This window comes from Raphanus sativus, chromosome 6 (assembly GCF_000801105.2).
Source record: "Raphanus sativus cultivar WK10039 chromosome 6, ASM80110v3, whole genome shotgun sequence".
Taxonomy (NCBI): domain Eukaryota; kingdom Viridiplantae; phylum Streptophyta; class Magnoliopsida; order Brassicales; family Brassicaceae; genus Raphanus; species Raphanus sativus.
Window position 1 is genome coordinate 38,025,439 of NC_079516.1, and position 24,200 is coordinate 38,049,638.

Sequence of the window (24,200 nt, forward strand, 5' to 3'; positions counted from 1 at the left end):
TAATTTTTGATTTTCGTTTAGCCGTCGAGTTTATCTCCGGCCTTTCAAATAATAGACATACTTCAAGTGAAGGTACAGGTGTTGTACCTTCTAACCATAAATCAGAGTGGTAAATTATTCTATAAATTAATAACATTATAACTATAACAATTAATTAACTTAGAAGTATTATTTTAAATTGTTATCAAGTTGGTAATCTATCAAATATCATAAACTTAAATATATATGTTTTTTTTTTTTGATCAAACTTAAATATATATGTTATGTGTGCGTATCAATACAAAACTAAAAAAATTCGTAACAATCAGGTATGCGAGTTAACTAAAAACATTGATTGATTTTATCCAGGACAGTGTGGTTGGGTGATTCGAAATAGTAACACATTTCAGGTTTAATATCACATTGTTTCTGGATACATGCATGAATATATATTAATGCTTTTGAATTTATTCTCCCACATTATAGAACTAGACAACGAGATCTTTTGGGAAGGAAACCAAAAAGTAAATACATGCGGGCCAGACTCTAATGCTAAAAATGGACAATATCGTACTAATAAGATAATAGAGAGTTGGACATGGGCTCACACAATTCCAACAATTGGTATCAGAGCGGTTCGACGACGATCTGCTAAAAGACCAAAATACCCGTAGAATAGGAACATGACTTTTCAAGATGGAAGAAGAGGTCTGTGGAAGAATCTAGTCAGAAGATCCGGAGAGTTCCTTTGTGGAAAGGGAGCATCATCAAAGCACCTCAAAGTAACCTTGCGATGAACGGTACAAGATGGATACTGATTCGCTGGAGTAAAAAAGACACAAGGTGTGTGGTCCTTGAATTGAGGGGGAGAATGAGAGATGTCAATCCAAGTCCCACATTGGAGAATTCGACAAAAATGTCTAATATATAAAGAGAAGTCCAACTCTAATAGTACGAGGCCTTTTGGAAAAGAAACCAAAAAGTAAATCTATGCGGGACAACCTCTAAGGCCCAAAATGGACAATATCGTACTAATCAAATAATAGAGAGTTGGACATGGGCTCACACAATTCCAATACTTATTTATATACTCAGAAAATTGTCTATCACTGACTGCATCTCGTCTGTACCCTTCCATAGATTCAAGATACCTAAAAATTAATAAAAAGAGAACATTGATTGATTTTACCAAGGATCTGTGGAACAATCGTAGCACGTCTGACTCCAAATCAGAAGGTTGCATGTTTGATTTGATTAAACCCTAAATCTACAAATGAGAAAGCTATTCCCACTCGTCCACATTCCACAGTCCACTCCTTATTCTACATTGCATCCGGTTTCAAACTCTACAGAAAAAATAGATCCTATAAGTATTCTAAACTTCAAACTCTAGTATATATTTAAAATAACAAATACGTTTAGTCAAAATTGTGAATCTGAAGATATACAAATACTTTTTTTCCAAATAAATTTTTTAATCTGGTTGAATTCAGGGGAGTCATAAGCTTGCAGATGGACTCTTTTTCCAGGTATTCAAATGGGTCCTAAAACATAGATCCATATCCGCGTTAGGTGAACAGAATAATATGACTTAGTTTCGTATACCATGAAGATCGAACCTAAAACGTGTTAGCATCCCAGATCCGCTGCCATTTACTTGAAATACAAATATTGGAAAAGGAATAAGATTATATGTGATACTTATAATCTCTTAGTTTTTGGATGTATACGTCTTTGGCATGGTTGGTAATCACCACGTGTAATAAAATAGCCCTATCTGGACTTATTAGGGCTTTTTGTTTCTTATAACAAAATGTATAAACGCTACCTGGAGAATTGGAATTATGTGTTATACCGATATGACTCGATAGCAGCCAATAAAGTACAATTGCCACCGCAAATGATTTATTTGTTATTTTTTTTTTTTTTAGCCTCTAAGATTTAATTTATTACGGACTGAAAGCCCAACATTAAAAAACAAACAGAAGCCCAAAAAGAGTTAAACTAAAAAAAAATGGGACAAAGCCCACCCGAACCGACATAAAGGCCCATTAAACCCAAGCCCTCTACGCGTCTTCAAAGAACCACGCGTCACAGGTCTACGCTTGGCCACCCACGTATTCCATTAACACCGAAGCAGACGACACGCGTCACCCGTTCACAACGGCGTGACCCACACACCAAGACAAACGCCGGGAAAGACGAAACCCACTGTAGTTTCGCCGGAACATCACCGGAGTCGATAATCACCTCATCCTTTTTCCGCATGGATTCAAGACAGAGGAGAGAATCTTCGAGTCAAACTCAAAATCTCACCCCGAACCACCGGAAAATATAACCGCACCGGAACGAGACCCATCCTCCACACGGTTGTCTTCAACAGCTTCACTTCTCCCGAGAGCTTCCCCGATCTATTCGAGATCTCGATCGAAAAAAAACGAAGCCGACCAACCTGGATCTCAGTGAAATATGCCGCACCCAAAAAGAAAGGGTCGACCACCGAAGCCAGCGGTGCGAGGTTGAACAACCTCCATACCCTGGAGGCAAAAGCCGACGACGTCGAACTGTGTAAGTGTCAACGCCCCAAAGACTTTAATCCTTTAACGCCAATCTCTTACAGCCTCAAAACTATCTCTTACCTCTCAAGAGAGGAAGAGGAATCGAGAGAGAAACCTCTCTCTAGGAGAGGATGAGAGAGATTTTTTTTAGCGCACTCTAAAGTTGAAAATATATTTGTTATGTTATTTTCTTCGTGATAATTAACTATTCTCTTTTGGTTGAAACTGGTGTATCTTAATTGTAAAGGTAGTATACTATTTGGTTTATCTATATCGTTGTATATATCAAATTTTAAGTATATGTATATTTATTGAAGTTCATTAAACCACTTGATGAATCAACCCATGAATCAATACAAGTTGTTTTTTTTTTTTTTTTTGGGCAAACAATACAAGTTGTTTTAGCTTGCTACTCTTGAACGTATGTCGTATATGGTCGATCAGAAAAACGAACGCCTATTCTCTAAAAGATTTAGAACAGAATAAAATATATAGGGATTTTTAGGATTGATGACAACATACTTGTGTCTGTAAACCAATTCTCGAACGTGCTTATTTGGTTTTGTTTTTAGAGATAGATGAAACTGACCCTCTTTCTTAAAGGGTTACGTACGTAAGCACGCGAGTCACTAGACTACACTGAATCTTTAAATGAATATACTTTTTTTTTATATTAGATTACTTGTTTTTTAGTTATAAATGCTTTCGGTTGGTGTCAATCTTCATAGGAAATAAATATCATCAAAAATTAAAATTTTGTTCATAAAACAAAATCACTTTTTCTATTAACCCAATGCATATCGTATCTAATAAAAATCAATGTTTTCCCTGCTTTTTTTAACAAGTAATCTAATAAAATCCAATTATTTTCTTACTAAGTGATTAATCCGTACTCATGCGCAGACATGAATAATTTTTCTAAAAATCAAAATACAATAATTTTAGTTAATATTTTATTAGTTTTGATTATATTTGTTTGTCTATTTTTATGTTATTTAAATTAATATTTTATTTATTTATTCGGTGTTATAACTTTTGTGTAATCTATACTATTATTTGCGAAGTGATTTTTCGCAACAGAGCTCTCACGTTAAAAGTTGGAGTGGTTAATATCGATTGTACCCTTAATGAATAATATATATATATATACATATATATTAGCTAAAAAATAAAAACGAATTTAAAATTAATAATAGTATGAATTATCCAAAATCTTAAAATATAGATTTTAAATAAAAAGATAATTTATATATATATATTTATGTAATCTGAAAAAACTTTTAATAAAAAGTTCAAAATTAAAAAAAGACACATATTAGTCAAGTAAAATTCTTAATTTATATAATCAAAAACAATATTAAGTGAATTTTAAGATTTATTTATTAACAATGAATATAATGAACGAAACATTTTTAAAATTATAATACGTAAGAATTTTCAAATGAAAAAAATTATGATTTATAACTATAATATTTTCATTAGTAATGCATATATTAATAAATAATTATAAAATATTTGTGTTCCCATTGGCGGACGAAATACTTAGAAACCCGTCAGATAGAGTAATTAGGAGCCAACATCAATGGTCTAATCTCATTTATATGTTTGGTTTTATAAAAAGTTAATTTTAGTGACAAAATGCATGTGTATTAATTAACATGAATAGAGATAATATGATCATGTATATAATAGATAGTTATATGTAATATGTACTATAATTAAAAAGTTATTTTAATAATTTTATATTTATGTATTAGATTAGATAATTGAACGTAAATTAATATAATACAACTTTTGGCCAAAAATAAATAAAACAGTTCTAATATATATTATATTGTTATCTGAAAATAATATTTTAATCATAAAAATTAAAAGAAATTAATTTCAATAATAGTCATATATATATATATATATTGTAGTGAGAAACTTAATTATAGATACATATATTGCCAATTTAAAAATTAATAGTATAAACATAATTTATCATGATAGTTATTGAATTAATAATATACGTATCAATAAATATTATAAGATTATTAAGCCCGCTAAGCGGGCCAACCATCTAGTATATTTAACTTGGCCATGATATTTTTTTAAAATTCTAAAATTTCTCATGTACTCAAAATTGAAAATGTGTTTATTATATTCTATTTACCTTTATCAATGTTTTTTTGAACTTCGTAACTAAGTCATTATCTTTAATTGTTAGATTTCTTTTCTTCAATTTTGATTTTTATAGTTGCAGAAGTTGAAAATATAAGTTTTAAAAAATATCTCATCATCAATCAAAGTCATCTCAATAGAAATAATCTGCTTAAATTTTTTTCTAAAACCTCGTGATGTTTATTTTAATCTTGTATATATCCAAAGAAGAACAAAATTTTCTGATAGAAGTTATGGAAGTTGTTTTCTTACAAATTAAAAAAGTATAATGTAAAAAAGAAGAAAATTGCATATAATTGTGCATATATTTTTTTGTAGAAACAAAAAGTTGTATGACTATCAAAAATTTGTAACACATATTTTCCTTTCTTAATATCCTCATTTAAAAAAAAATATAAATACAAAGGTTACAAAATTGGAATTTATATTACAAGAAAATTTGTTTTTATTCACGTGTGTAAAATATATGAAAGTATTGTATTTTAATAAGTAAAATTATTTCCTTTTTATACAAAATTCTTTTTTAAAACAATATGGCTTTAAAAACGAAAATATTTATTAATATTTTATTTTATATGAATTCCAATTTGATAAAAAATTCTTTATAAAAAGAATGTATTAAGAAAAATAAAATATTAATAATTGCGGTTATTATAATAAAATAAATTCATTAAGGTAGTGATAAACCATCATAATATTGTTTTATTAATAAAAACAAAAATAAAAATAAAATAGAAACATGTATAGATATAGACTTTTAAATAAGATAAAAACATAACTCCCTGTTAAAAAAAAGAGAGAGAAAGAAGACAACCTCTCCCATCTCTCTAAAAAGAAAGCGACAACCGACGAAGCTTAGGTTCTCCGGCCGACGGAGTTGGCTTGTCTAGCCACCGTCGGTCCGGCTCTTGTTTTTTTCTTTTATGTGCATGTCTATATCTATATCGGCTCGACTTTTTGGCTCCGGGAGAAAGAGGTTGCTCCAACCGCTTCATCGCCGGCTAATGACTCCGGGAGGCGGAAGCTTTTTCAGTTTTGCATCGCCGGCTTCCGACCACAGACCAGTCGTCTTTGTTCCTTTAAAGATGATGGTTGTTGTTGATGGGCTCATGGAGAAAGCGGATGAGATCTCATCAGAGGACGATTGATTCTCTCCGTGGTGTGGTGAGGAGATTGATGTGAAGCTTTCTTCTTCTGAGTTTGTGGCAGATGGCGTTGGACGAGATCTCGAACAGATCGAGGCATGCTCTCCGATCGTCGAAACACAGGAGATGAAGAACTTGTGTGATGTTGGCGTCTCGACGAGCCAACCTGTTCCCGGCAGGTAATCCGGTGTTGTGATGATGGCTAGGAAGGTCGACGGCGTATGCTCCGGTCGGTGGAGTCATGGTGACGGCGTGAAGTGAGAAGACGCATTTTCCTCCTTCTCTTTTGTGTTGGACACGTAGTTTCCACGTGTTGGTTTTAGGTCAGTTAACTTGGGTTTGGATGGGCTTTGGCCTGGTTTATAATGTTTAGTGGATTTCGGTTTGTAAGATATGGGCTTGTGCTCTTGGTTAATAATAATAATAATACTTAGACGGCAAAAAAAAAAAAAAAAAAAGACTTTTAAATAAGATTATTTTTTGTAACACTTTGGTGTTTATCACTGACCCCGGAGGCAAGTGATTCGGAGAAGAAGAAGAAGAAGAAGAAGAAGAAGAAGAAGAAGAAGAAGAAGAAGAAGAAGAAGAAGAAGAGAGAAGAAGAATGTGGATGTTGTTACTGCATAATGTGGATGTTGTTACTGCATATTGCCGGTGTTTAGAAGAGGAGAGAAGTGTGGCTCGTTAAGAAGAAGAAGAAGAAGAAGAAGAAGAAGAAGAAGAAGAAGAGAAGAAGAAGAAGAAGAAGAAGAAGAAGAAGAAGAAGAAGAAGAAGAAGAATGTGGATGTTGTTACTGCATAATGTGGATGTTGTTACTGCATATTGCCGATGTTTAGAAGAGGAGAGAAGTGTGGCTCGTTGTCAATGATATTCCCATCCGTTATGTGCTGAGAGAACACGCATTGATATCATGCCTAAACTGCCGCAACTATCCTCTCGGATACAAGGATTTTTGGTGATAAGAAGTTTGTGAGGCGTCATTTCAAGAACGGTGAATTAATAAGGTTGGAGGATGTGAAAGCGAAGCTGTTGGCAATGGGAGGCCATAGAGACAGGCTGAAGATGATGGTTCTGTTCTTTTTAGAAATTTTTGTTTGTGCCCAAATGAAAGTCGGTCCTGGAGCCAATGATGTATTGGATTTTTTCCAAAGAGCTATGGATGATCTTGGATACTGCAAGACCTTTCCATGGGAGAGATACTCCTTTGATTATATGGTTAAGGAGATCTCTCACACAATAGATCATTTTGGAGGATTGGTGAAAGAGAAGACGCTATGGCCACTTCCGGGTTTCTGTTTTCCCCTAGAGGTAAGTAATAGAAAATTATCGTATTATCAAAATTTTAGTATTGTTTTTTTACTTTTAAAAAAATGTTGGTTTTGTAGCGTCTTGCTTTCGAGGCAATACCTCAACTGGGATTGAGGTTTACAGAATCTGTTGAAGGAGCTGATCCAGAATGTCCAAGGATGTGCCAGTCAAAGTTCAAAAAACAGAAATGAAAGGGTTTCCTCTTGCAAGTGTTAATCAAGAACTGGATAAGATAAAGGTAAGTGTTGTTGTTACTGCATATTGCCGATGTTTAGAAGAGGAGAGAAGTGTGGCTCGTTGTCAATGATGTTCCCATCCGTTATGGGCTGAGAGAACACGCATTGATATCATGCCTAAACTGCCGCAACTATCCTCTCGGATACAAGGATTTTGGTGATAAGAAGTTTGTGAGGCGTCATTTCAAGAACGGTGAATTAATAAGGTTGGAGGATGTGAAAGCGAAGCTGTTGGCAATGGGAGGCCATAGAGACAGGCTGAAGATGATGGTTCTGTTCTTTTTAGAAAGTGTTGTTTGTGCCCAAATGAAAGTCGGTCCTGGAGCCAATGATGTATTGGATTTTTTCCAAAGAGATATGGATGATCTTGGATACTGCAAGACCTTTCCATGGGAGAGATACTCCTTTGATTATATGGTTAAGGAGATCTCTCACACAATAGATCATTTTGGAGGATTGGTGAAAGAGAAGACGCTATGGCCACTTCCGGGTTTCTGTTTTCCGCTAGAGGTAAGTAATAGAAAATTATCGTATTATCAAAATTTTAGTATTGTTTTTTGACTTTTAAAAAAATGTTGGTTTTGTAGCGTCTTGCTTTCGAGGCAATACCTCAACTGGGATTGAGGTTTACAGAATCTGTTGAAGGAGCTGATCCAGAATGTCCAAGGATGTGCCAGTCAAAGTTCAAAAAACAGAAATGAAAGGATTTCCTCTTGCAAGTGTTAATCAAGAACTGGATAAGATAAAGGTAAGTGTTGTTCTTTCTCCTGCCAAGTTCATTTGTAATCAAGAAATTAAGTAGGTAAAACGTGGGAAAATTTGGTAAAACTATACACAGAAAACATGAGAAAAATAGATAAACTGGGAAAACTATATAAAACTAGGAAATCTAGATAAAACTGAGAAAACTAGAAAAAATTGTTTTTAATTAATCTTTGTTGTCAGCCAAAAGAAATAGACAGCATCCTGCCTACCATGAATGATGAAGAAAAGGCTCTTTTGGCTCATATATGGGAAGAGGATGACGACGAGGATAAGGCTGATATTGCTGTGGACAGCTGCCTTAAGTGTATCAAGGAAGGATATACAGTGTTTTTCGAAGACATGTATGAAGGAGACATTGCAGCTCGAAAAGCAACTGCAGCACATGCAGTCCTTGAAGACTTTGCGCCAGTGAAAGAAGTGGCAGAACAGAAGAAGATGTTGGAGGACTTGGTCAAGAAAGTGGAAACTCTTGGAAATCAGCTGCAGGCCGTGTTGGAGAGACATGACGACCTTGAGGAAAGGTTGGCCACTGTTGAGAACGAGGTATCAAAGAAAAGATCGAAGAAGGGATCAAATAAGGGATCGAAGAAGGGATCGAAGAATGGATCTAAGAAAAACTGAAGTAGTTGGTTTTTATGTCGGATTATGTACTTTAGCTTCCTTTTGATTTTGTTGATGTTAATCGGACCCATTTCATTTCTGGATAATGTATTTTAGGAACCTGAATATTGTTGCTTGCTTGTCAAATTTGAAACCTTAAGTTGTTTATTTAATTTCATATTATATGACTATGATAACAAATGTAGAAAATGGTCAAAGAACTAAAGAGAAACTAAAGAGAGGAAGACTTGAGGTTGTCACCAAAATGAAGAAGATACACAAGTCTTAAGACAAGAAACCACAAAATAGCATAGAAATAGGAACATGTATGAGCTGATCCTTGAGCTCTGAGATCTCTGCAGCCATTTCAGCAACGCGCGTCAGTAAACCCTTGAGATGGAAGGAGAGAATTTGAGAATTTAGGAATTCCGAGAAATTATAGGGAGTTGAGATGTTTGAGTGTGAGAGAGAAATGAGAAATGAAGGAGAGAGAGAGAGAGATGGAAGATAAATCTGTGGTTGAGATGAGAGTAGGAGAAATTTCGATGATTTGAAAAATTTGGTTTAAAAAATTAATTTTTTTAGGCGCCAAACGAAATATTCAGTTCCCTCCCAAAGATTTGTTGTTAGTTATACGTAATATACTAGTGTTACGAACTTTGTTCATAGTTATATTTTTGGTGATTTCTAACATATTTAGTGTTACTAACCCTTTCGATTTTTTTTCCAGTTTTACTTTCGATTTAAGCACCTGGAAATGTTAGCCAGGTTATACTATGTATTAATATTTCGGTTGTAATTAAATTTGAAAATTTCATTTTCTAACACGATCTTCGTTGAGAATGGGAGAATAGAAACTCAAGGTCTGTAATAGATCTATTTCGAATTTTACAAAATTCCTCAAAAAAGTTTTGTAAAACACGTTTGAAAAAAGGGAAATAAGTTAGAGTCGAGGAATCAATTTGTAAAACTATGGTAGACTAGTTTTGATATAAATAACACTTATTGCACTTCAAAACAAAACAAAGTTTTACCAAGAAGATAACCAAGTTACGCAGTTTTACACAGAAAACAAAATAACCCGAGCCATACAACACAAAATAAACATAGCAAATAACAACCAATTGAAACCAAGCAAATAACCAATTTTCAGGCTGTCGCCGCACTGCCATTTCCAAATAACAACCAATTGAAACCATAGTTTTGCCTTAGCCGCCTTTTGTTCTGTGTCCTTTTACGCCGTTCGCCACAAGATGGATGCCTTTTAACTCTTTTCCTTCTCTTCCGCGTGATTCAATCGGGAGGTATGATCTGAAACTCTTTGATATGATCAGGTAAATTCCACGAAGACCTGTCCGACACAACATAAAGTGTCCTTGAATATGCTAATGCCCACATTTCCGCCCAGTAGTATCGGGAGCAGAGCTCATGATATACAATCTGGATATCACGGCGCCTGCCTACGCCACCATCAACATCCTTTGTGTAATATATGTAAGCAGCCAGTCCGTGAAGACAAGGAAACTTCTCATAGTCCCACACCTTACAAGAACATGATTTTGTAACCAAGCTTGCCAAATACATATTTCCATCATTGCTGGTGATCTCGTATTCAAGCTCGTAACTATTAAGCTCCCGTACAGGCAGGGTTCGCGCAACAGCCCATAGATCGTGCAAGTAGTTTTCAACAAGAGGCACCAGTTTGGTTTCGACTGACCCAGAAGCAACATCCTTCCGATGTTGATTAAACCAATCAGAGAATGTCCTGATGATACAATCCAGCATTGGTATTAAGGCACATCTCCATGCCTCTTTAAACACATTGTTCATTGATTTCACACTGTTGCTTGTGTCCAAATTGTACCTGTGACGTGGAACAAAAACTCTAGCCCATTTGCCTTTCTCGATGTGCTCCTCCACATACTCCACATACTGCCAAGCCGAAGGATATCTTCTCTTAAAGACTCGTAAGCAGCGTTGAAGTCAGCCACCATGTAATATCTGCCCAGCTCCATGAATCTATGCCCAACTACATCTCAATTGACGTTGCAAGCATGCCCTTTCATATTTTACTTCAAATGCAATAAACAATGACCATGGTGAGCCTGTGGATACATGTTTCCTATAGCGAAGATCAGGCTTTGATTTCTGTCAGTCATGAAAACCAATTGCGAAGAGTCTTGTATAGCACTTTTTAGGTTCTCGAAAAACCAAGTCCAGCTAGCATGATTCTCTCTGTCTAGCACTGCAAACGCAAGTGGATAATGGTGACGATTAGGATCTTGAGCTTTTGCGAAAACAAGAACACCCCATATCCGTTCTTAAGCCATGTCGCGTCAACGATTATCACTTTCCTCATCACTGCGAACCCTTCAATGCAAGCTCCCAAGGCTATGAAGAGGTACTTGAATTTATCTGCCTCATCCAGTTTCAAACTGTTTTTTTTCCAGGATTCACTTGCTCTACCATGTGCAAATAGCAATGCATCATCTTGTAGATATCTTGTGGACTACCACGTCGTTCACAAACCGCCAGATTCTTCCCGTGCAATGCTGTCGAATACGATATCATGACACCAAGATGGAACTTAACGAGACCCTTAATCACTTTCGGAGTTGGAGTTTCCATGTCTCCTGGATATTGCTCAGTCAAAAATGATGACACTAGTTCTGCAGACCCTCTTCTCTTATCATTGATGTTACTTTGGTTACTTCGTAAGCATGTATGCATCTTCGTGTAGCTTCTAATCGAGAAAATTTCAGTCTCAGCAATTCTTGCAGCTCGTAATCCCTATTTACAGTTAGGCTGCGAACATCTTACCACCAATCGTCTACTATCAGACTTTCTAGTGATTTAATGATAGCATTCAGAAAATGCAGCTCTATCGACCACCTCCTGAATTGCCTTCTTACTTGGAAATTCGTCATGCTTACTCAGACTCAAACCATCACCCCACTCCTCTATATATTTTTTGATTCTATAGTAGGTGGTTGTTCAAAATATTTTTCAGCAGTTGGAACAACTGTATCAGTCTCCGCAGCGGTACCAGTCTTCGCAGCGGTATCAGTCTCCGCACCGGTATCAGTCTCCGCAGCGGTACCAGTCTCCATTCTGGTATCAGTCTCCATTCCGGTATCAGTCTCCATACCAGTATCATTCTCTATACCAGTATCCGTCTCCATACAATCATCTTGTGTTGTAGCATCGTCTTTCTCACCCTCTGTCACCTCGTTATTTCCCTGCTTCTCTTCTACGTACAACGTTATGGCATTAGGTCCTATTTCATCCTCCAATGACCGTAACTCTTCGTAGTTCATATCAAAAGTCTCTACAACCAAAAGACTCCTTCGCTTCTCTTTATCCATGCACGTTAGGTAAATAAAAAGATCCTCATCGTCAATAATATTGGAACGTATCTCATATCCTACCACCATTGGAATGTAGCTTAATTCCAGTTTTTCCTTTGTTTCATCTAACCCAAGCTTCTTATAGATCCTCTCTTTTATCATTGACAAAGTAATTTCCTCCATTGATGAACCCTTCAAATTTATATCGAACATCCGGTCTTTGAACTTAAAATGTACGTTGACGTGATTTCTCATTCTATCCTGCCAAATATATGACAAATTCAACAAACAGACTACAGTTATCTACAGTTCTACAAATTGTTCCGAGTTATTCTAAGTTAAACACAGTACTACCAGTTGTTAATAGTTTTCCAAAGTTATAAACAGTTCTATCAGTTGTCATAGTTATACAATTTTACTTGATTAGCTAACGGGTTCCGTCCGACGAGGAAGATGATCTATGCTTTCCTCTCATATTCCATTGCCAATTCACTACCATTTTGTACCAATTTACTATACTGCTAGACCCAGACACGAAACAACGCACCATTTTGTACCAATTTACTATACTGCTAGACCCAGACACGAAACAACGCCGTTGTGATTACTCCTAAATGAAATCACAATTGTAATTCGATGAAAGCACAAGGCGGAGACGACAACATACCAGATTCGACGGAATGCTAGAAGGGAGTCTGGAAAGGACTCGTCTCTGACAACAGACGACAGAGCTCCACAATCTTTGGGAATACGGGCAGAGGGAAGGAGGAGCTGGAAGAGCTGTGGATCAATGGCGGAAGTTCCCGAGGACGGATCGAGAGAAGAACAGGAAGAACAAACTCCCAACCAATCCAATTAATTTGATTAATTGTCCAATTCATTTGTTTTTTTTTTACAAAACCAGACCGGTTTCGAAGGAATCTGTTGTAAACCTAAACCAAATCTCACCAAACAATTCGGATAGGGGCAGGGAATCCATTGTTCCAATTGGACCACTGTTGCATAATATTCTACTATTTATTGTTATCGTCACTATTCTCTCAATTATTCTACCAATGTTTCACAAAGTGTACAACACTTCACTTTTTCATCCGTTGATAGTGACGATGATAGAAGGCCGCTAACTGTTTGTGTCAGTCCATAATTATGTGTGGATAAATAACATGATACATTGATAAATATTCATATAGAAAGTTTCATTTTATTCTATTGGATATAAGACAATCTACCATGTTTATTGCCAAAACCCGTAGTCTATATAGTTTTGTTTATATTTTTATATTGGTGTTGATAAGAAAAGGTCAAAATGACAGTTTCCAATGTTAGAAGAGATGAGGAAACATGACAAAGACAGATATATATTTGTGTTCCTGACCAAAGTATTTTATTTATTTGTTTGTTTAGTGGGTAAGAATTGTCATACAATTTGAATAACAATAGTAGATGACAAAGAAAGAATTTGAGTGCCTTTGGAAAATGCGTAGGCAAATTTTAACGACATTTAATGATTTTTAATTGTATAATATCTATCTATCTATAAATAATAGCAAAAAACAAATAATTCTTATCAAGCTCTGCCTTCTCTATCTTAGAATAGCTCTGCCTTCTCTCTAAGAGACAACCGCCGTAACTTGTGATCTCCGGCCGGCGGATTTGGCTACCCTAGCCACCGCCGGTCCGGCAAAAGCTCCCCTGTTTTTTTTTCTTTTCTTCTCTTTGTTCGGCTTCCGGCTACACATCGTTTCCTTTGGTGGTGGTCCGGTTTTGTTTTTCCGGGAGTCGATGGGATCTCCATCGTTCGTCGCCGGCTTATTGACTCTGGGGCCGTGCCGTTTCTTCTCGGATGGCGGTCGCCGGCTTTCGTTTCTCCTAGATGGGTTCGAGCTGTGTCAAGGTTTCTTCTTCGCGGTGGTGAGTGGTCGAATTCGGATGAGGTCTCGGTGGGACCGATGGACGCTCCTCTGAAGTTCGGGCCTTAAAGAACGACCCCGGTTCCTATATCTTTAATATTGTTGTTGGAGATGGAATCCGGTGGTCATGGTGTGTATCCCGGTGGATCCGGTGGGTGTGTTCCGTTTCTTACAGCGTCGACTTCTATGGAGAAGGAAGTTCGGGTGACTTGCGATTCCGGTGAGATCTCGGTTTCGATCTCGGCGGCGACCGACAACCCTTTGATGACGAAACCTACTTTGCTGACACGCGTCCCACGTTTGTTGCGTTTCGCACACGTGGTGACTGGTGGAAGTGGGTCGGGTTTGGGTATCATTTTTATTTGGGCTTTCGGTTTAGGTTGTATTTTGTAATCTTTGCTTGGACCGGCTTGGGCCTTTTGTCTGTTTTTGTTTTTTATATATAATAAACTTTAGATGGCAAAAAAAAAATCTATAAATAATAGCAATTCCATTTATGTTCAATTTGTGTTTTTAATCATGTAATTATCGAAAAACAATTAATGACGAAAGGTTGTGTATTTTCAAACATGTAATTATTAAAAATGGTTAAAGAAAAATGTTTAGGTATATTTTCTCATCTTAAAAATATATTTAAAATCTCAATTAATGTAAAGAGTCATGTCTTTCCTTTATATAAGATAATAATCTTTAAATTAGTTGTTAATATATGTTATAAGTGTCTTTATATAACTATGATATCTTTTTGCAATGATGTGTATCTTGAAAAAAAATATTGTACATTCCATTTTTAAAGCCATATTAGTCTATTAAAGCTTTTAATATAGGTTAAAAGTGTTTTTCTCTAGTTAGAGCATCTTAAAAGTGGTGACTATTCATAAATAAGTTCGAATATATTTGAAATCTCAATTAATCTAAAAGTCATGTAAGTTCGAATATATTTGAAATCTATACTATTAAAAGGGAAGCAGTCTTGAAAAGTCGACTTATACAAGTTGTTTTGGATACTTTCATTTAACTAACAATATTTTTGGTCTTACCTAATATTTCTCTAACAAAATATACTACCTTATATTTAGCTGGCATTAGTTTTTATTATTGGACCCATAAAAGAAGATTAATATTTACATGCCTAATTATAAAAGCGATGCTTAACATATTATACGTGCCTATTGACGAACCAATAAGTCTAAAACTTAAAATATTATTAATTGTACAGTAAACAGATTTATAACATAGTATAACGTTCGTGTTGCTACCATATATTTCCCTAATCGTATTGAATTTAAAGATAATTGTTTTTAATATATTTGCATACATGCTCGATTTAAAATTATGTGTGCACAACACACTATAATATATGTTTAATATTACAAATATTTACAAAAATGAAATATAGAAAGAAAATCAATGTAATATAATATTTTTTTTTTGTAATCAAAGAAGAAAACAGATTCATATAGATTCTGTAATCCAAGTAGGTAACTCGGCATCCATGTGAACGACAAAAGACGTTTGCTGTCTCACACCTCGTGCTAGACAATCCGCCTTTGAATTCGCCGTCCTAGGTACATGAATGATTTGTGAATTCTGGAAATTTTCTTGCAAGATCTTGATTTCCTGCAGATATGTTGCAAAAGCTGGCAACTCCTCTGGTTCCGACACCATCTTCACCAATTGAGTACAATCCGTTGCAAACGTCACCTGACACTGTCGTAGATTTCTCATACACTCCAGTGCCCAAATTAGAGCCTCCACCTCTGCATGAAGAGGGGATAAACTAGCTCTTGTATTCCTTGCCCCCATTAGACCCACAAAACCGTCCAGAGTACTATACCATCCTTGTCCCGAGAAATTATCCCCATCTTTCCAGGAAGCATCTGTGAAACACCATCTTCCCGGAATTATTGGTAGTGGCCTTATCTCTGTTTGTACCGGTCCCCTCGTGTTAAGATCTTGAGCCTCATTCCACAACCTTGTTTCCCTCTCAGCGACCGAAAAGGTGAGTTGGGGATCCATATATAGATTACTAAAAGTTTTGGTATTCCTCGCTTTCCAGATATACCATAATATCCATGCAAATTGATGAACCTCCATATAATAGTCCTTTATTCTCCAAATATATGATCCATATTTGTAAATAAAGAGCTCGTAGGAAAAAAAACACTTTGCATTGGGATATTTGATAAAGCCCATACTTGCCTAGCTGGCGGACATTCAAAAAACACATGGTTAATTGATTCTTCCTTATAGCCACATCTATCACAACAAATATCCCCTTTCATTCCTCTTGCTTTTAGATTTTTCTTAACGAACAAACACCCTGATATAATCTGCCACAAGAAATGCTTTAATTTCGGTGGACATTTAACTTTCCAGCAAAATGCTTTCAAAGCATCTATTGTAGGTCCTTAAATGTCTGGGGGTTTCTCTCTATCCGGGTATACCCTTTCAACCTGATATCCTGATTTAACCGAATATTTTCCATTCTTGGTGAAATGCCACCCATCTTGATCATCTCCCAGACATCTTCCTAAAGGGATACTTTCAATGATTTTAGCATCCTGGGGATCCACCAAGTCTCTAATAGCCTGTAAATTCCAAGTTCGTGAGCCCTGATTAATAAGAGCATCCACTGTAAGGTCGGGTAACAAGTTGTGAGAATTTTTGTTTGCTGGTCTCGGGCGAGTGGTTGGGAGCCAGGGGTCATTCCATACAGAAATTGAGGACCCTGTTCCCACCCTTTTAATTAGTCCTTTGCTAACCAGAGATCTAGCAGATGTAATACTCCTCCAACCATATGATGGGGAGTTTGAGCGGATCGGATCCAGAGGTGAAGCATTCCTGAAATACCGTCCTTTAAACACTCGAGAGAACAGAGTGTTGGGCTTTTGTACCATACGCCATAATTGCTTTGCGAGCATAGCTGTGTTAAAATCGGTAAAGTCTTTGAAGCCTAATCCTCCTTCTTCCTTTGGGAGGCAAACTTTATCCCATGACTTCCAATGCAACCCTTTTGTACTACCCCCGGGACTCCACCAAAACTTAGCCACTGCGCTCGTCAATTTCTTCACTGTCGCTTTTGAGAGCCGATAACAGGACATAACATGATTTGGTAAAGCCGTAACCACCGACTTAATCACAACCTCCTTTCCTCCTTTAGTAAAAAACTTAAAAGTCCACCCATTAATTCTAGAGTCAAATCGATCTTGCACAAATCCAAAAACTTGAAATCTTAGATCCCCCTATATTCTCCGGTAAACCCAAATAAGAGCCCATTCCGCCAATATTTTGTATCCCTAATATATCTCTCATTTTTTGTCTTCTGTCTTTTTCAATTTTATGGCCGAATTGAATTGAGGATTTTTGAAAATTTATCAGTTGACCCGAGACTACCTCATATTCCTTCAAGATCCTGAGAATACATTCACACTCTTCCTTTTGTGCCTTACAGAAAAATAAACTATCATCCGCAAAGAGAAGGTGAGATATTGGTGGACATGTTCTAGCCACCTTCAATCCCGTTAATTGTTTACCTCGTTCCGCTTTCCTAATATTAGCTATCAAAGCCTCAGTACATATTTGCATGATCCCAAAGACGGAAAGACCCACAAAGATGACAGAACTAAGACCAATTAGTCTCTGTAATGTAAGGTACAAGATTATTTCGAAGGTTCTATGTGAAAGGTTAAAAATATGTCTTCCAAGACTTATTTCGGAAACTCAATCGGCTTTTGTGCCAGGAAGATTAATCTCGGATAATATTCTTATTGCTCAGGAAATGTTTCATGGTTTACGGACAAATAAATCATGCCAAAATAAGTATATGGCTATTAAAACGGATATGAGCAAAGCGTATGATCGAGTGGAATGAGATTTTATTAAGGCACTACTTCTCAAACTAGGTTTTGATCCACATTGGACGAAACTGATGATGGGATGTATTTCGTCAGTTCAGTATCGGGTCTTATTAAATGGTCAACCGAGGGGGATGATAATCCCACAGCGGGATTAAGGCAAGGGGATCCACTATCCCCATATCTTTTTATTTTATGTAATATTTGTCTATGGCATAAAATTCATGGCCAGGACATTTGATATATATCATTTGTGCATCTCCATCTCAATAGTAAATCGTATAATAATATATTGTTTACTGAAAAAAATAAAAAGATATATAATCTGAATATCAACACTATGATACTTCATATTCATATGATTTTATGATCATTTGTATTTTTCTATAACAAAAAAAGTAAACCAACAAAATTTTCATTGTAATATTTTTAACAGTTTTTAACATTTTGTGAACAAAAAAAGATTTTAACAGTTTTAATAATTTATAGTTGTTTTAAAATTCAAAATATAACATACAAGAAAAGACTATATTTTAATTATATATTTAATGTGATTGTTTAAATTTTTTAACATCACAAATTAAACAAAAAATGGAAAATGCAAAATTATTATCAAATATTTAATATTCAAAATTAATATTCAAAATTATTAATTTTCATATATATATATATATATATATATATATATATATATATATATATATATATATATATATATATATATATATATATGTTACTCATATTAAATAATTCTGTAGCTTCTGTTTAAGAAAAGAACGAAGAATATTTGTTATGCATTATTAATCAATTTGATAATTAATTTTATAAAAAGAATAATATATATTTAGATGTATCAACATATTTTTCTTAGAATTCCGAAAATCATCGTGGTGATGACACGTGACTACATTCAAATGTTGTAATGTTCTTCAATTAATATATAAGGGATAATATTCTAACTTTTGTAAAAATATGAGTACTTTGGGTATCTGATGGGTCTCACGTATGATCCGAACCAGACCCAAAATTTACGGGTCTTAAAATAACCAACAAGTATTTTAGTGGATCCGAACCGAATCTATATTTTTGGTTTCGGTTCGTGTTTTGGATCCAAATAAAATGCACATACCTAAAGATTTACATAAAAGATATACATGCGAAATTTGAAATAAACTAATTTATAATTTACATAATTGTTAAAAATTATATGCTTTAATATTTACAATAATGTACAACAATCAAAAAATACTAATTCATATTAAACTGTTTATAGTTTAAGAAAAACCCGCGCTTTCAAAGCGCGGATGAAAATCTAGTCTCAATTAATCTAAAAGTCATGTGTTTCACTGTGGAAGACAAATTAGTTTTTAAGTTGTTAATATATGTTATAATTAACTTTCTATAATTAGGGTTTTCTTTGTAATGACGTGTCTCTTCAAAACATATTACAAAGATACTATCCATAATATGAAAAGTCATGAATATTCATATATAATTTAAAAAGACTATAAATAATCTATGTCCATAAGTTTTTATTACAAATCTTTCAAAAATTTATAAAAAAATGGTGAAGAAGAAAAGTTGTGTGCATTTAACTGGTTACAAATACTTAATATATTCAAATAAAACGTTGTCGACAAATAATTGTAGTAAGGATCATTCGTTTTTGGCTAACAAAAGAATCGTAAATGAAATAATGTAGTTCAAACAAATGTTAAATTTGTGTCTTTTCATCTGTAAATTGTGTGTTTTTAATCTTAAAATCTGTATTTATTTCTAAAAAGTTATCAAAATATATAAGTATGCATCTTTTCATCTTAAAAATGTGTCTTTTCATTTTTAGTATTTATATTAACTTCTAATTTTTTAAAAAATGTTTAAGAATATGTCTTTTGTTCTAACAATTGAATTTGTTAACAATAAAATGTTAAAATGTATATTTTTATAATGATGTGTTTTTCATCTTAAAATGCAATAGCTTTTAAGCAGTGTTGAATCTTTGTAGAGAATACCTTTCTAAGATAAATCACATGAATTAATATATAATAATAGAAAGTTCTTAATGTAGTCGATATAATTTCTCTATATTCGCTCTTGTTTTTAAGAGAGTTTGAATGATTGAAAATATGTATTTTTATTATAAAATTTTATATTTTTGTAGATGTTTATTTTAGAATGTCTTAGTATGACTCTTTTTATAATAATGTGTCTTTTCATCCATAAAATGAATAGGTTTTTAGAGGTTTTAAATGTCTAAATATATATCTAATTATCCTATAAATTGGATAGGTCTTTAGGAGTTATTTCTTGTCTAATATGTGTATATTCATTATAAAAATTGTTTTGGTATTCAAGCGGTTGGCAAAATGTTTTATGTTTTTATATATGCATAAATCTGACCATCCTACAACGTGTTTTCTTATCCTAAGAATTGCATGTCTAAAATGTGTCTTTTCTTAATAATAATGTATTTTCATCCTAAAAATTGCATGAATTAAAAAGAAGTTGTCAATTAAATATGTGTCTTTTCATCTTAATAATTGTATGGTTAAAAAAATTTTATGCATCAGTTTGTGATATGTGCTATTTATTTAGTGTATCCTATTACGGGTAAACTAGAGAGGATTATATAAACAATTAACTGAATCTTTGTAACCGTTTAAGTGAATCATTGCAAATGTTTGGTGGAACAGTTACAACTTCTCAAATGAAACTTTGCAACTATTGGTGGACGTAATTTTTAAAGCTGAGCCAATGCCATTGTTGGGGATTATAAATCATTGCAACTTTTGGTGTTAACCACCCATTGTAACCCTTAATTATCTATATAAGAAATTGTGGGCATTGAAAAATTACAAAAATCACAAATAGATTATAAAAGGAGGGAAAAGATCATCAAATAAATATGATATGTTTATATGTGTCTTTTCCATTTAAAATATTTTTATTGATATGATTTTGGTTATTTTCTCACTTTTACCTATATTATACATTTTTAAAATATATGGAAACCTTATGTATGTGTTTTTTTCTATTTTTTGAAATTAACTTCATTGAAAAAATAAGATACTTTGAACAAAATTATAAATTATACAAAGTGGCTAATAGTTTTAAATAAAATGAGTTCACGATAATAAGTTAAAACATGCATAAATTTTTAATGTATGTGCCCTTAACATTGGTTATATTCTTTTAGTTGCAGTGTATTTTTCATGTAACGATTAAATAGTTTATGAGTTTTTTTAACTAATATTATCATTTTTTTCTCTATTTAATCAAGTTTTATTTTATTTTACATGCAAGTTGAAGAGATGTTTCCTGTAAGAATACTAAAGATGTTGTAAAAGTGTATCCTTTCAAAAGTTAATATTTTAAGTTTAAATTATATTTCAGATAAAAATTAATAGTTTATATGGGTGTATCTTTTCTTTTTGATTAAATAAAGTGAAATGTGTTTCAGACTCATTGATAAAGATATATTCTAAAAAAATATTAAATAGATTTTCTTATATATACATATTATAATTGAAAGATGATGGAGTTATATTTGAACAATCATAAATTTTTTTCACACCTTTTGGAAACAATACAAATGGAAATTAATATATATATATTATGAAATATTTGATACAAAAAATTGTAAATAAATAACTTAAATACTTAAAACATGCTTGAATATATTTTTAGGACCAAAAATAGGTTGAAATTGTTTTGATACATTGATTCCGATTGGTAATGGTTGTAACTTTAAAAATTTTGGTGTAGAAAACATCTGTAAATTTTTTTGATGTGCTTTTAGATCTTACTGCTGTAAACTTTTATGAAAAGCCCCAAAAATTGTTGTGGATATTTGCCTAATTAAAGCACTTGTGTATCTATAGATTATTGAAAAGCTATGATTTTTAAAAATATTATTAAATCTTAATTGTTGTAAATTTTGTACTATAGAAATAAATAAACTATGGACAGCACTTACATCAACTACTACCACTCACACTCATTTATAAAGTTTTTTATTGCAATATGTGAATATTTATTTTCATTAAATGAGTTCTTGTGTAACATCGCACAGGTTCCTATTACAAATAATGCAAATCCATAATCTAACTCTTAACTGCAAGCTCACCCTATACAAATGAATTGGAAGTTTAGAACATAAGAATTTAAGTTAGGATGACTTCAATCTTTATCAGTATCAAATGTTAATGAGTAATCTAAACTATACCACAATCTCAAACTCAATAATTCGATCAAAATGAATATCACTTGGGATAAAATAGTATATATTTTAGTTTTAGGATTGTTGAGTTTACTAAAAGTGTATATTTTGGATAGAATAATCAACGACTATATGATAAATATCCAGCCACAGAGAAAATATAGAACAGCCTTTTATTGAACTTATTGTCCGTTTAAAAACCAACCAACCAGAAGAAGTCTCCACCAAATATATTAAATGAGACGTCACTTTAGTGATTTCTGGTGACGTGTCGCTTATATGTAAAGTTTCAAGAAATTGTTACAATTTGATTGGTCAAGTGTTTTTAATTTTTATTTATTTAAGTTAGATCTAAAAATTTAAGGTAAATCTAAAATCATTTAACATCATTTGTCATATAATCTAAATAATATTACAAATAAAAATTTATGGCAATTAATTTTCGAAATTATAGAAAGATTAATTATGTTTTATTTATTATTTTTAATATTTATAAACTATAAAATACAATGAACGAATTTTTATATAAGATAATTATAATAGTTTATACTCTACTTGATGAATTGTATTCCAATATAATTATATAATAACTATTTTAAATATTACAAAATCCAAACATGTTTATTAATATTATTTTAAAATTATTTATCGTTTTTTACAGAATAAATTTATCAGAATCCTTCTATATATTAAATAAGAAGTCACTTTAGTGATTCTGGTGACGTGTCGCTCATAGGTGAAGTTTCAAGAAATTATTATAATTTGATTGGTCGAGTGTTTTTAATTTTTATTTATTTAAATTAGATCTAAAAATTTAAGGTAAGTCTAAAATCATTTAACATCGCTTGCCGTATAATCTAAAGAATATTACAAATAACAATTTATGGCAACTGATTCTTGAAATTATAGAAAGATTAATAATGTTTTATTTATTACTTTTAATATTTAAAAACTATAAAATATAATGAATGAATTTTTATATAAGATAATTATAATAGTTTTATACTCTACTTGATGAATTGTATATGAATATAATTATATAATAACTATTTTAAATATTACAAAATCCAAACATGTTTATTAATATTATTTTTAAATTATTTATCGTTTTTACAGAATAAATTTATCAAAATTGTAAAATAATTTATAAAATGTTATAAATTATTTATAAAAATATAAATCCTACTATATATTGATTGCGAAGTCACATAAGTGATTTTTTATTACGTGTCAATCATAAAATGAACTCTTCAAATTGTTATAATCTAATTGGCCGGTGATTTTTAATTTTATTTATTATAATTATATCTAAAAGGAAAGGATAATTCAATTACCACTTTCCAAATAATCTACATAATATTAGAAATAATTATTTTTGGTAACTAATTATTGAGACTATGAAAGAGTAATAATGTGATCAGATTTTTTATAGATTTATAAATTACATAAAATAATAAACAAAAATGTTTATTTGAATTGATATAATAATTTTATATTCGTATACAAAGCCTTATATTTGTATATAAAGTATCATAATAACTATTAATGTCTAATAAATTCCATGCATGCCTGTGCGGACGGATAGAGGCGGATGCTATAAATAATGAGGTAAATTATGTATAAATAAAAACATAAAGTTAAGATATATAATAAAAAATAGGCCAAGCTTGAAGTCACCTTTTGGGATACCAGAAATCTGTTTTGATGTTTAAAAAAAAATTATTTATGTGCATGGCGTAGAAAAACACCTAGCATTATTGTAATCCTCAAAATATTTTTAGGGAACTTCACTTGGAGAATCATCAACTTTTGCAAAAAAAGTTTGTTTGATAGAAACTAATTTTGAAACTATGTGTAAAGTGTGCTTGTCTAATAATCACCAACAGCTGTGCACACTTTGAATAAATCTATGACTATAGTATCACCCTTAGTTATATCGTTTCAAATTTTTTGATGAACTGAAACATGAATTTTTGTCTCCTGGTTGAACATTTAAAAGTTATGAATTAAAAAAGGGAAAATTTTAAATATGAAACAAAATAATAAGTACATTGTCCATATGCCATATATTGAACACAAAATTGTCGACCCTTTACCATAATTTTTTCTGTA

General features: G+C 32.7%; 3 protein-coding genes across 3 annotated transcripts; 1 reads left to right on the forward strand and 2 right to left on the reverse strand.

The window, feature by feature from the left end:
- The first annotated feature begins 7,341 nt into the window (after positions 1–7,341).
- On the forward strand, positions 7,342–8,091 carry LOC130495815 (uncharacterized). Its single transcript, XM_056987344.1, has 3 exons — positions 7,342–7,392; positions 7,430–7,900; positions 7,978–8,091. Exons 1-3 carry the CDS (start codon positions 7,342–7,344, stop codon positions 8,089–8,091), a joined length of 636 nt encoding a protein of 211 aa, XP_056843324.1.
- A 1,957-nt stretch (positions 8,092–10,048) lies between these two features.
- Positions 10,049–11,383, reverse strand: LOC130495816 (uncharacterized). Its single transcript, XM_056987345.1, has 2 exons — positions 11,213–11,383; positions 10,049–10,687 (listed from the first exon to the last, which is right to left on the reverse strand). Exons 1-2 carry the CDS (start codon positions 11,381–11,383, stop codon positions 10,049–10,051), a joined length of 810 nt encoding a protein of 269 aa, XP_056843325.1.
- LOC130496671 (uncharacterized) lies at positions 10,729–12,936 on the reverse strand. Its single transcript, XM_056988948.1, has 2 exons — positions 12,770–12,936; positions 10,729–12,363 (listed from the first exon to the last, which is right to left on the reverse strand). Exon 2 carries the CDS (start codon positions 12,355–12,357, stop codon positions 11,716–11,718), a length of 642 nt encoding a protein of 213 aa, XP_056844928.1. The 5' UTR covers positions 12,358–12,363; positions 12,770–12,936; the 3' UTR covers positions 10,729–11,715.
- Between the last annotated feature and the right edge of the window lie 11,264 nt (positions 12,937–24,200).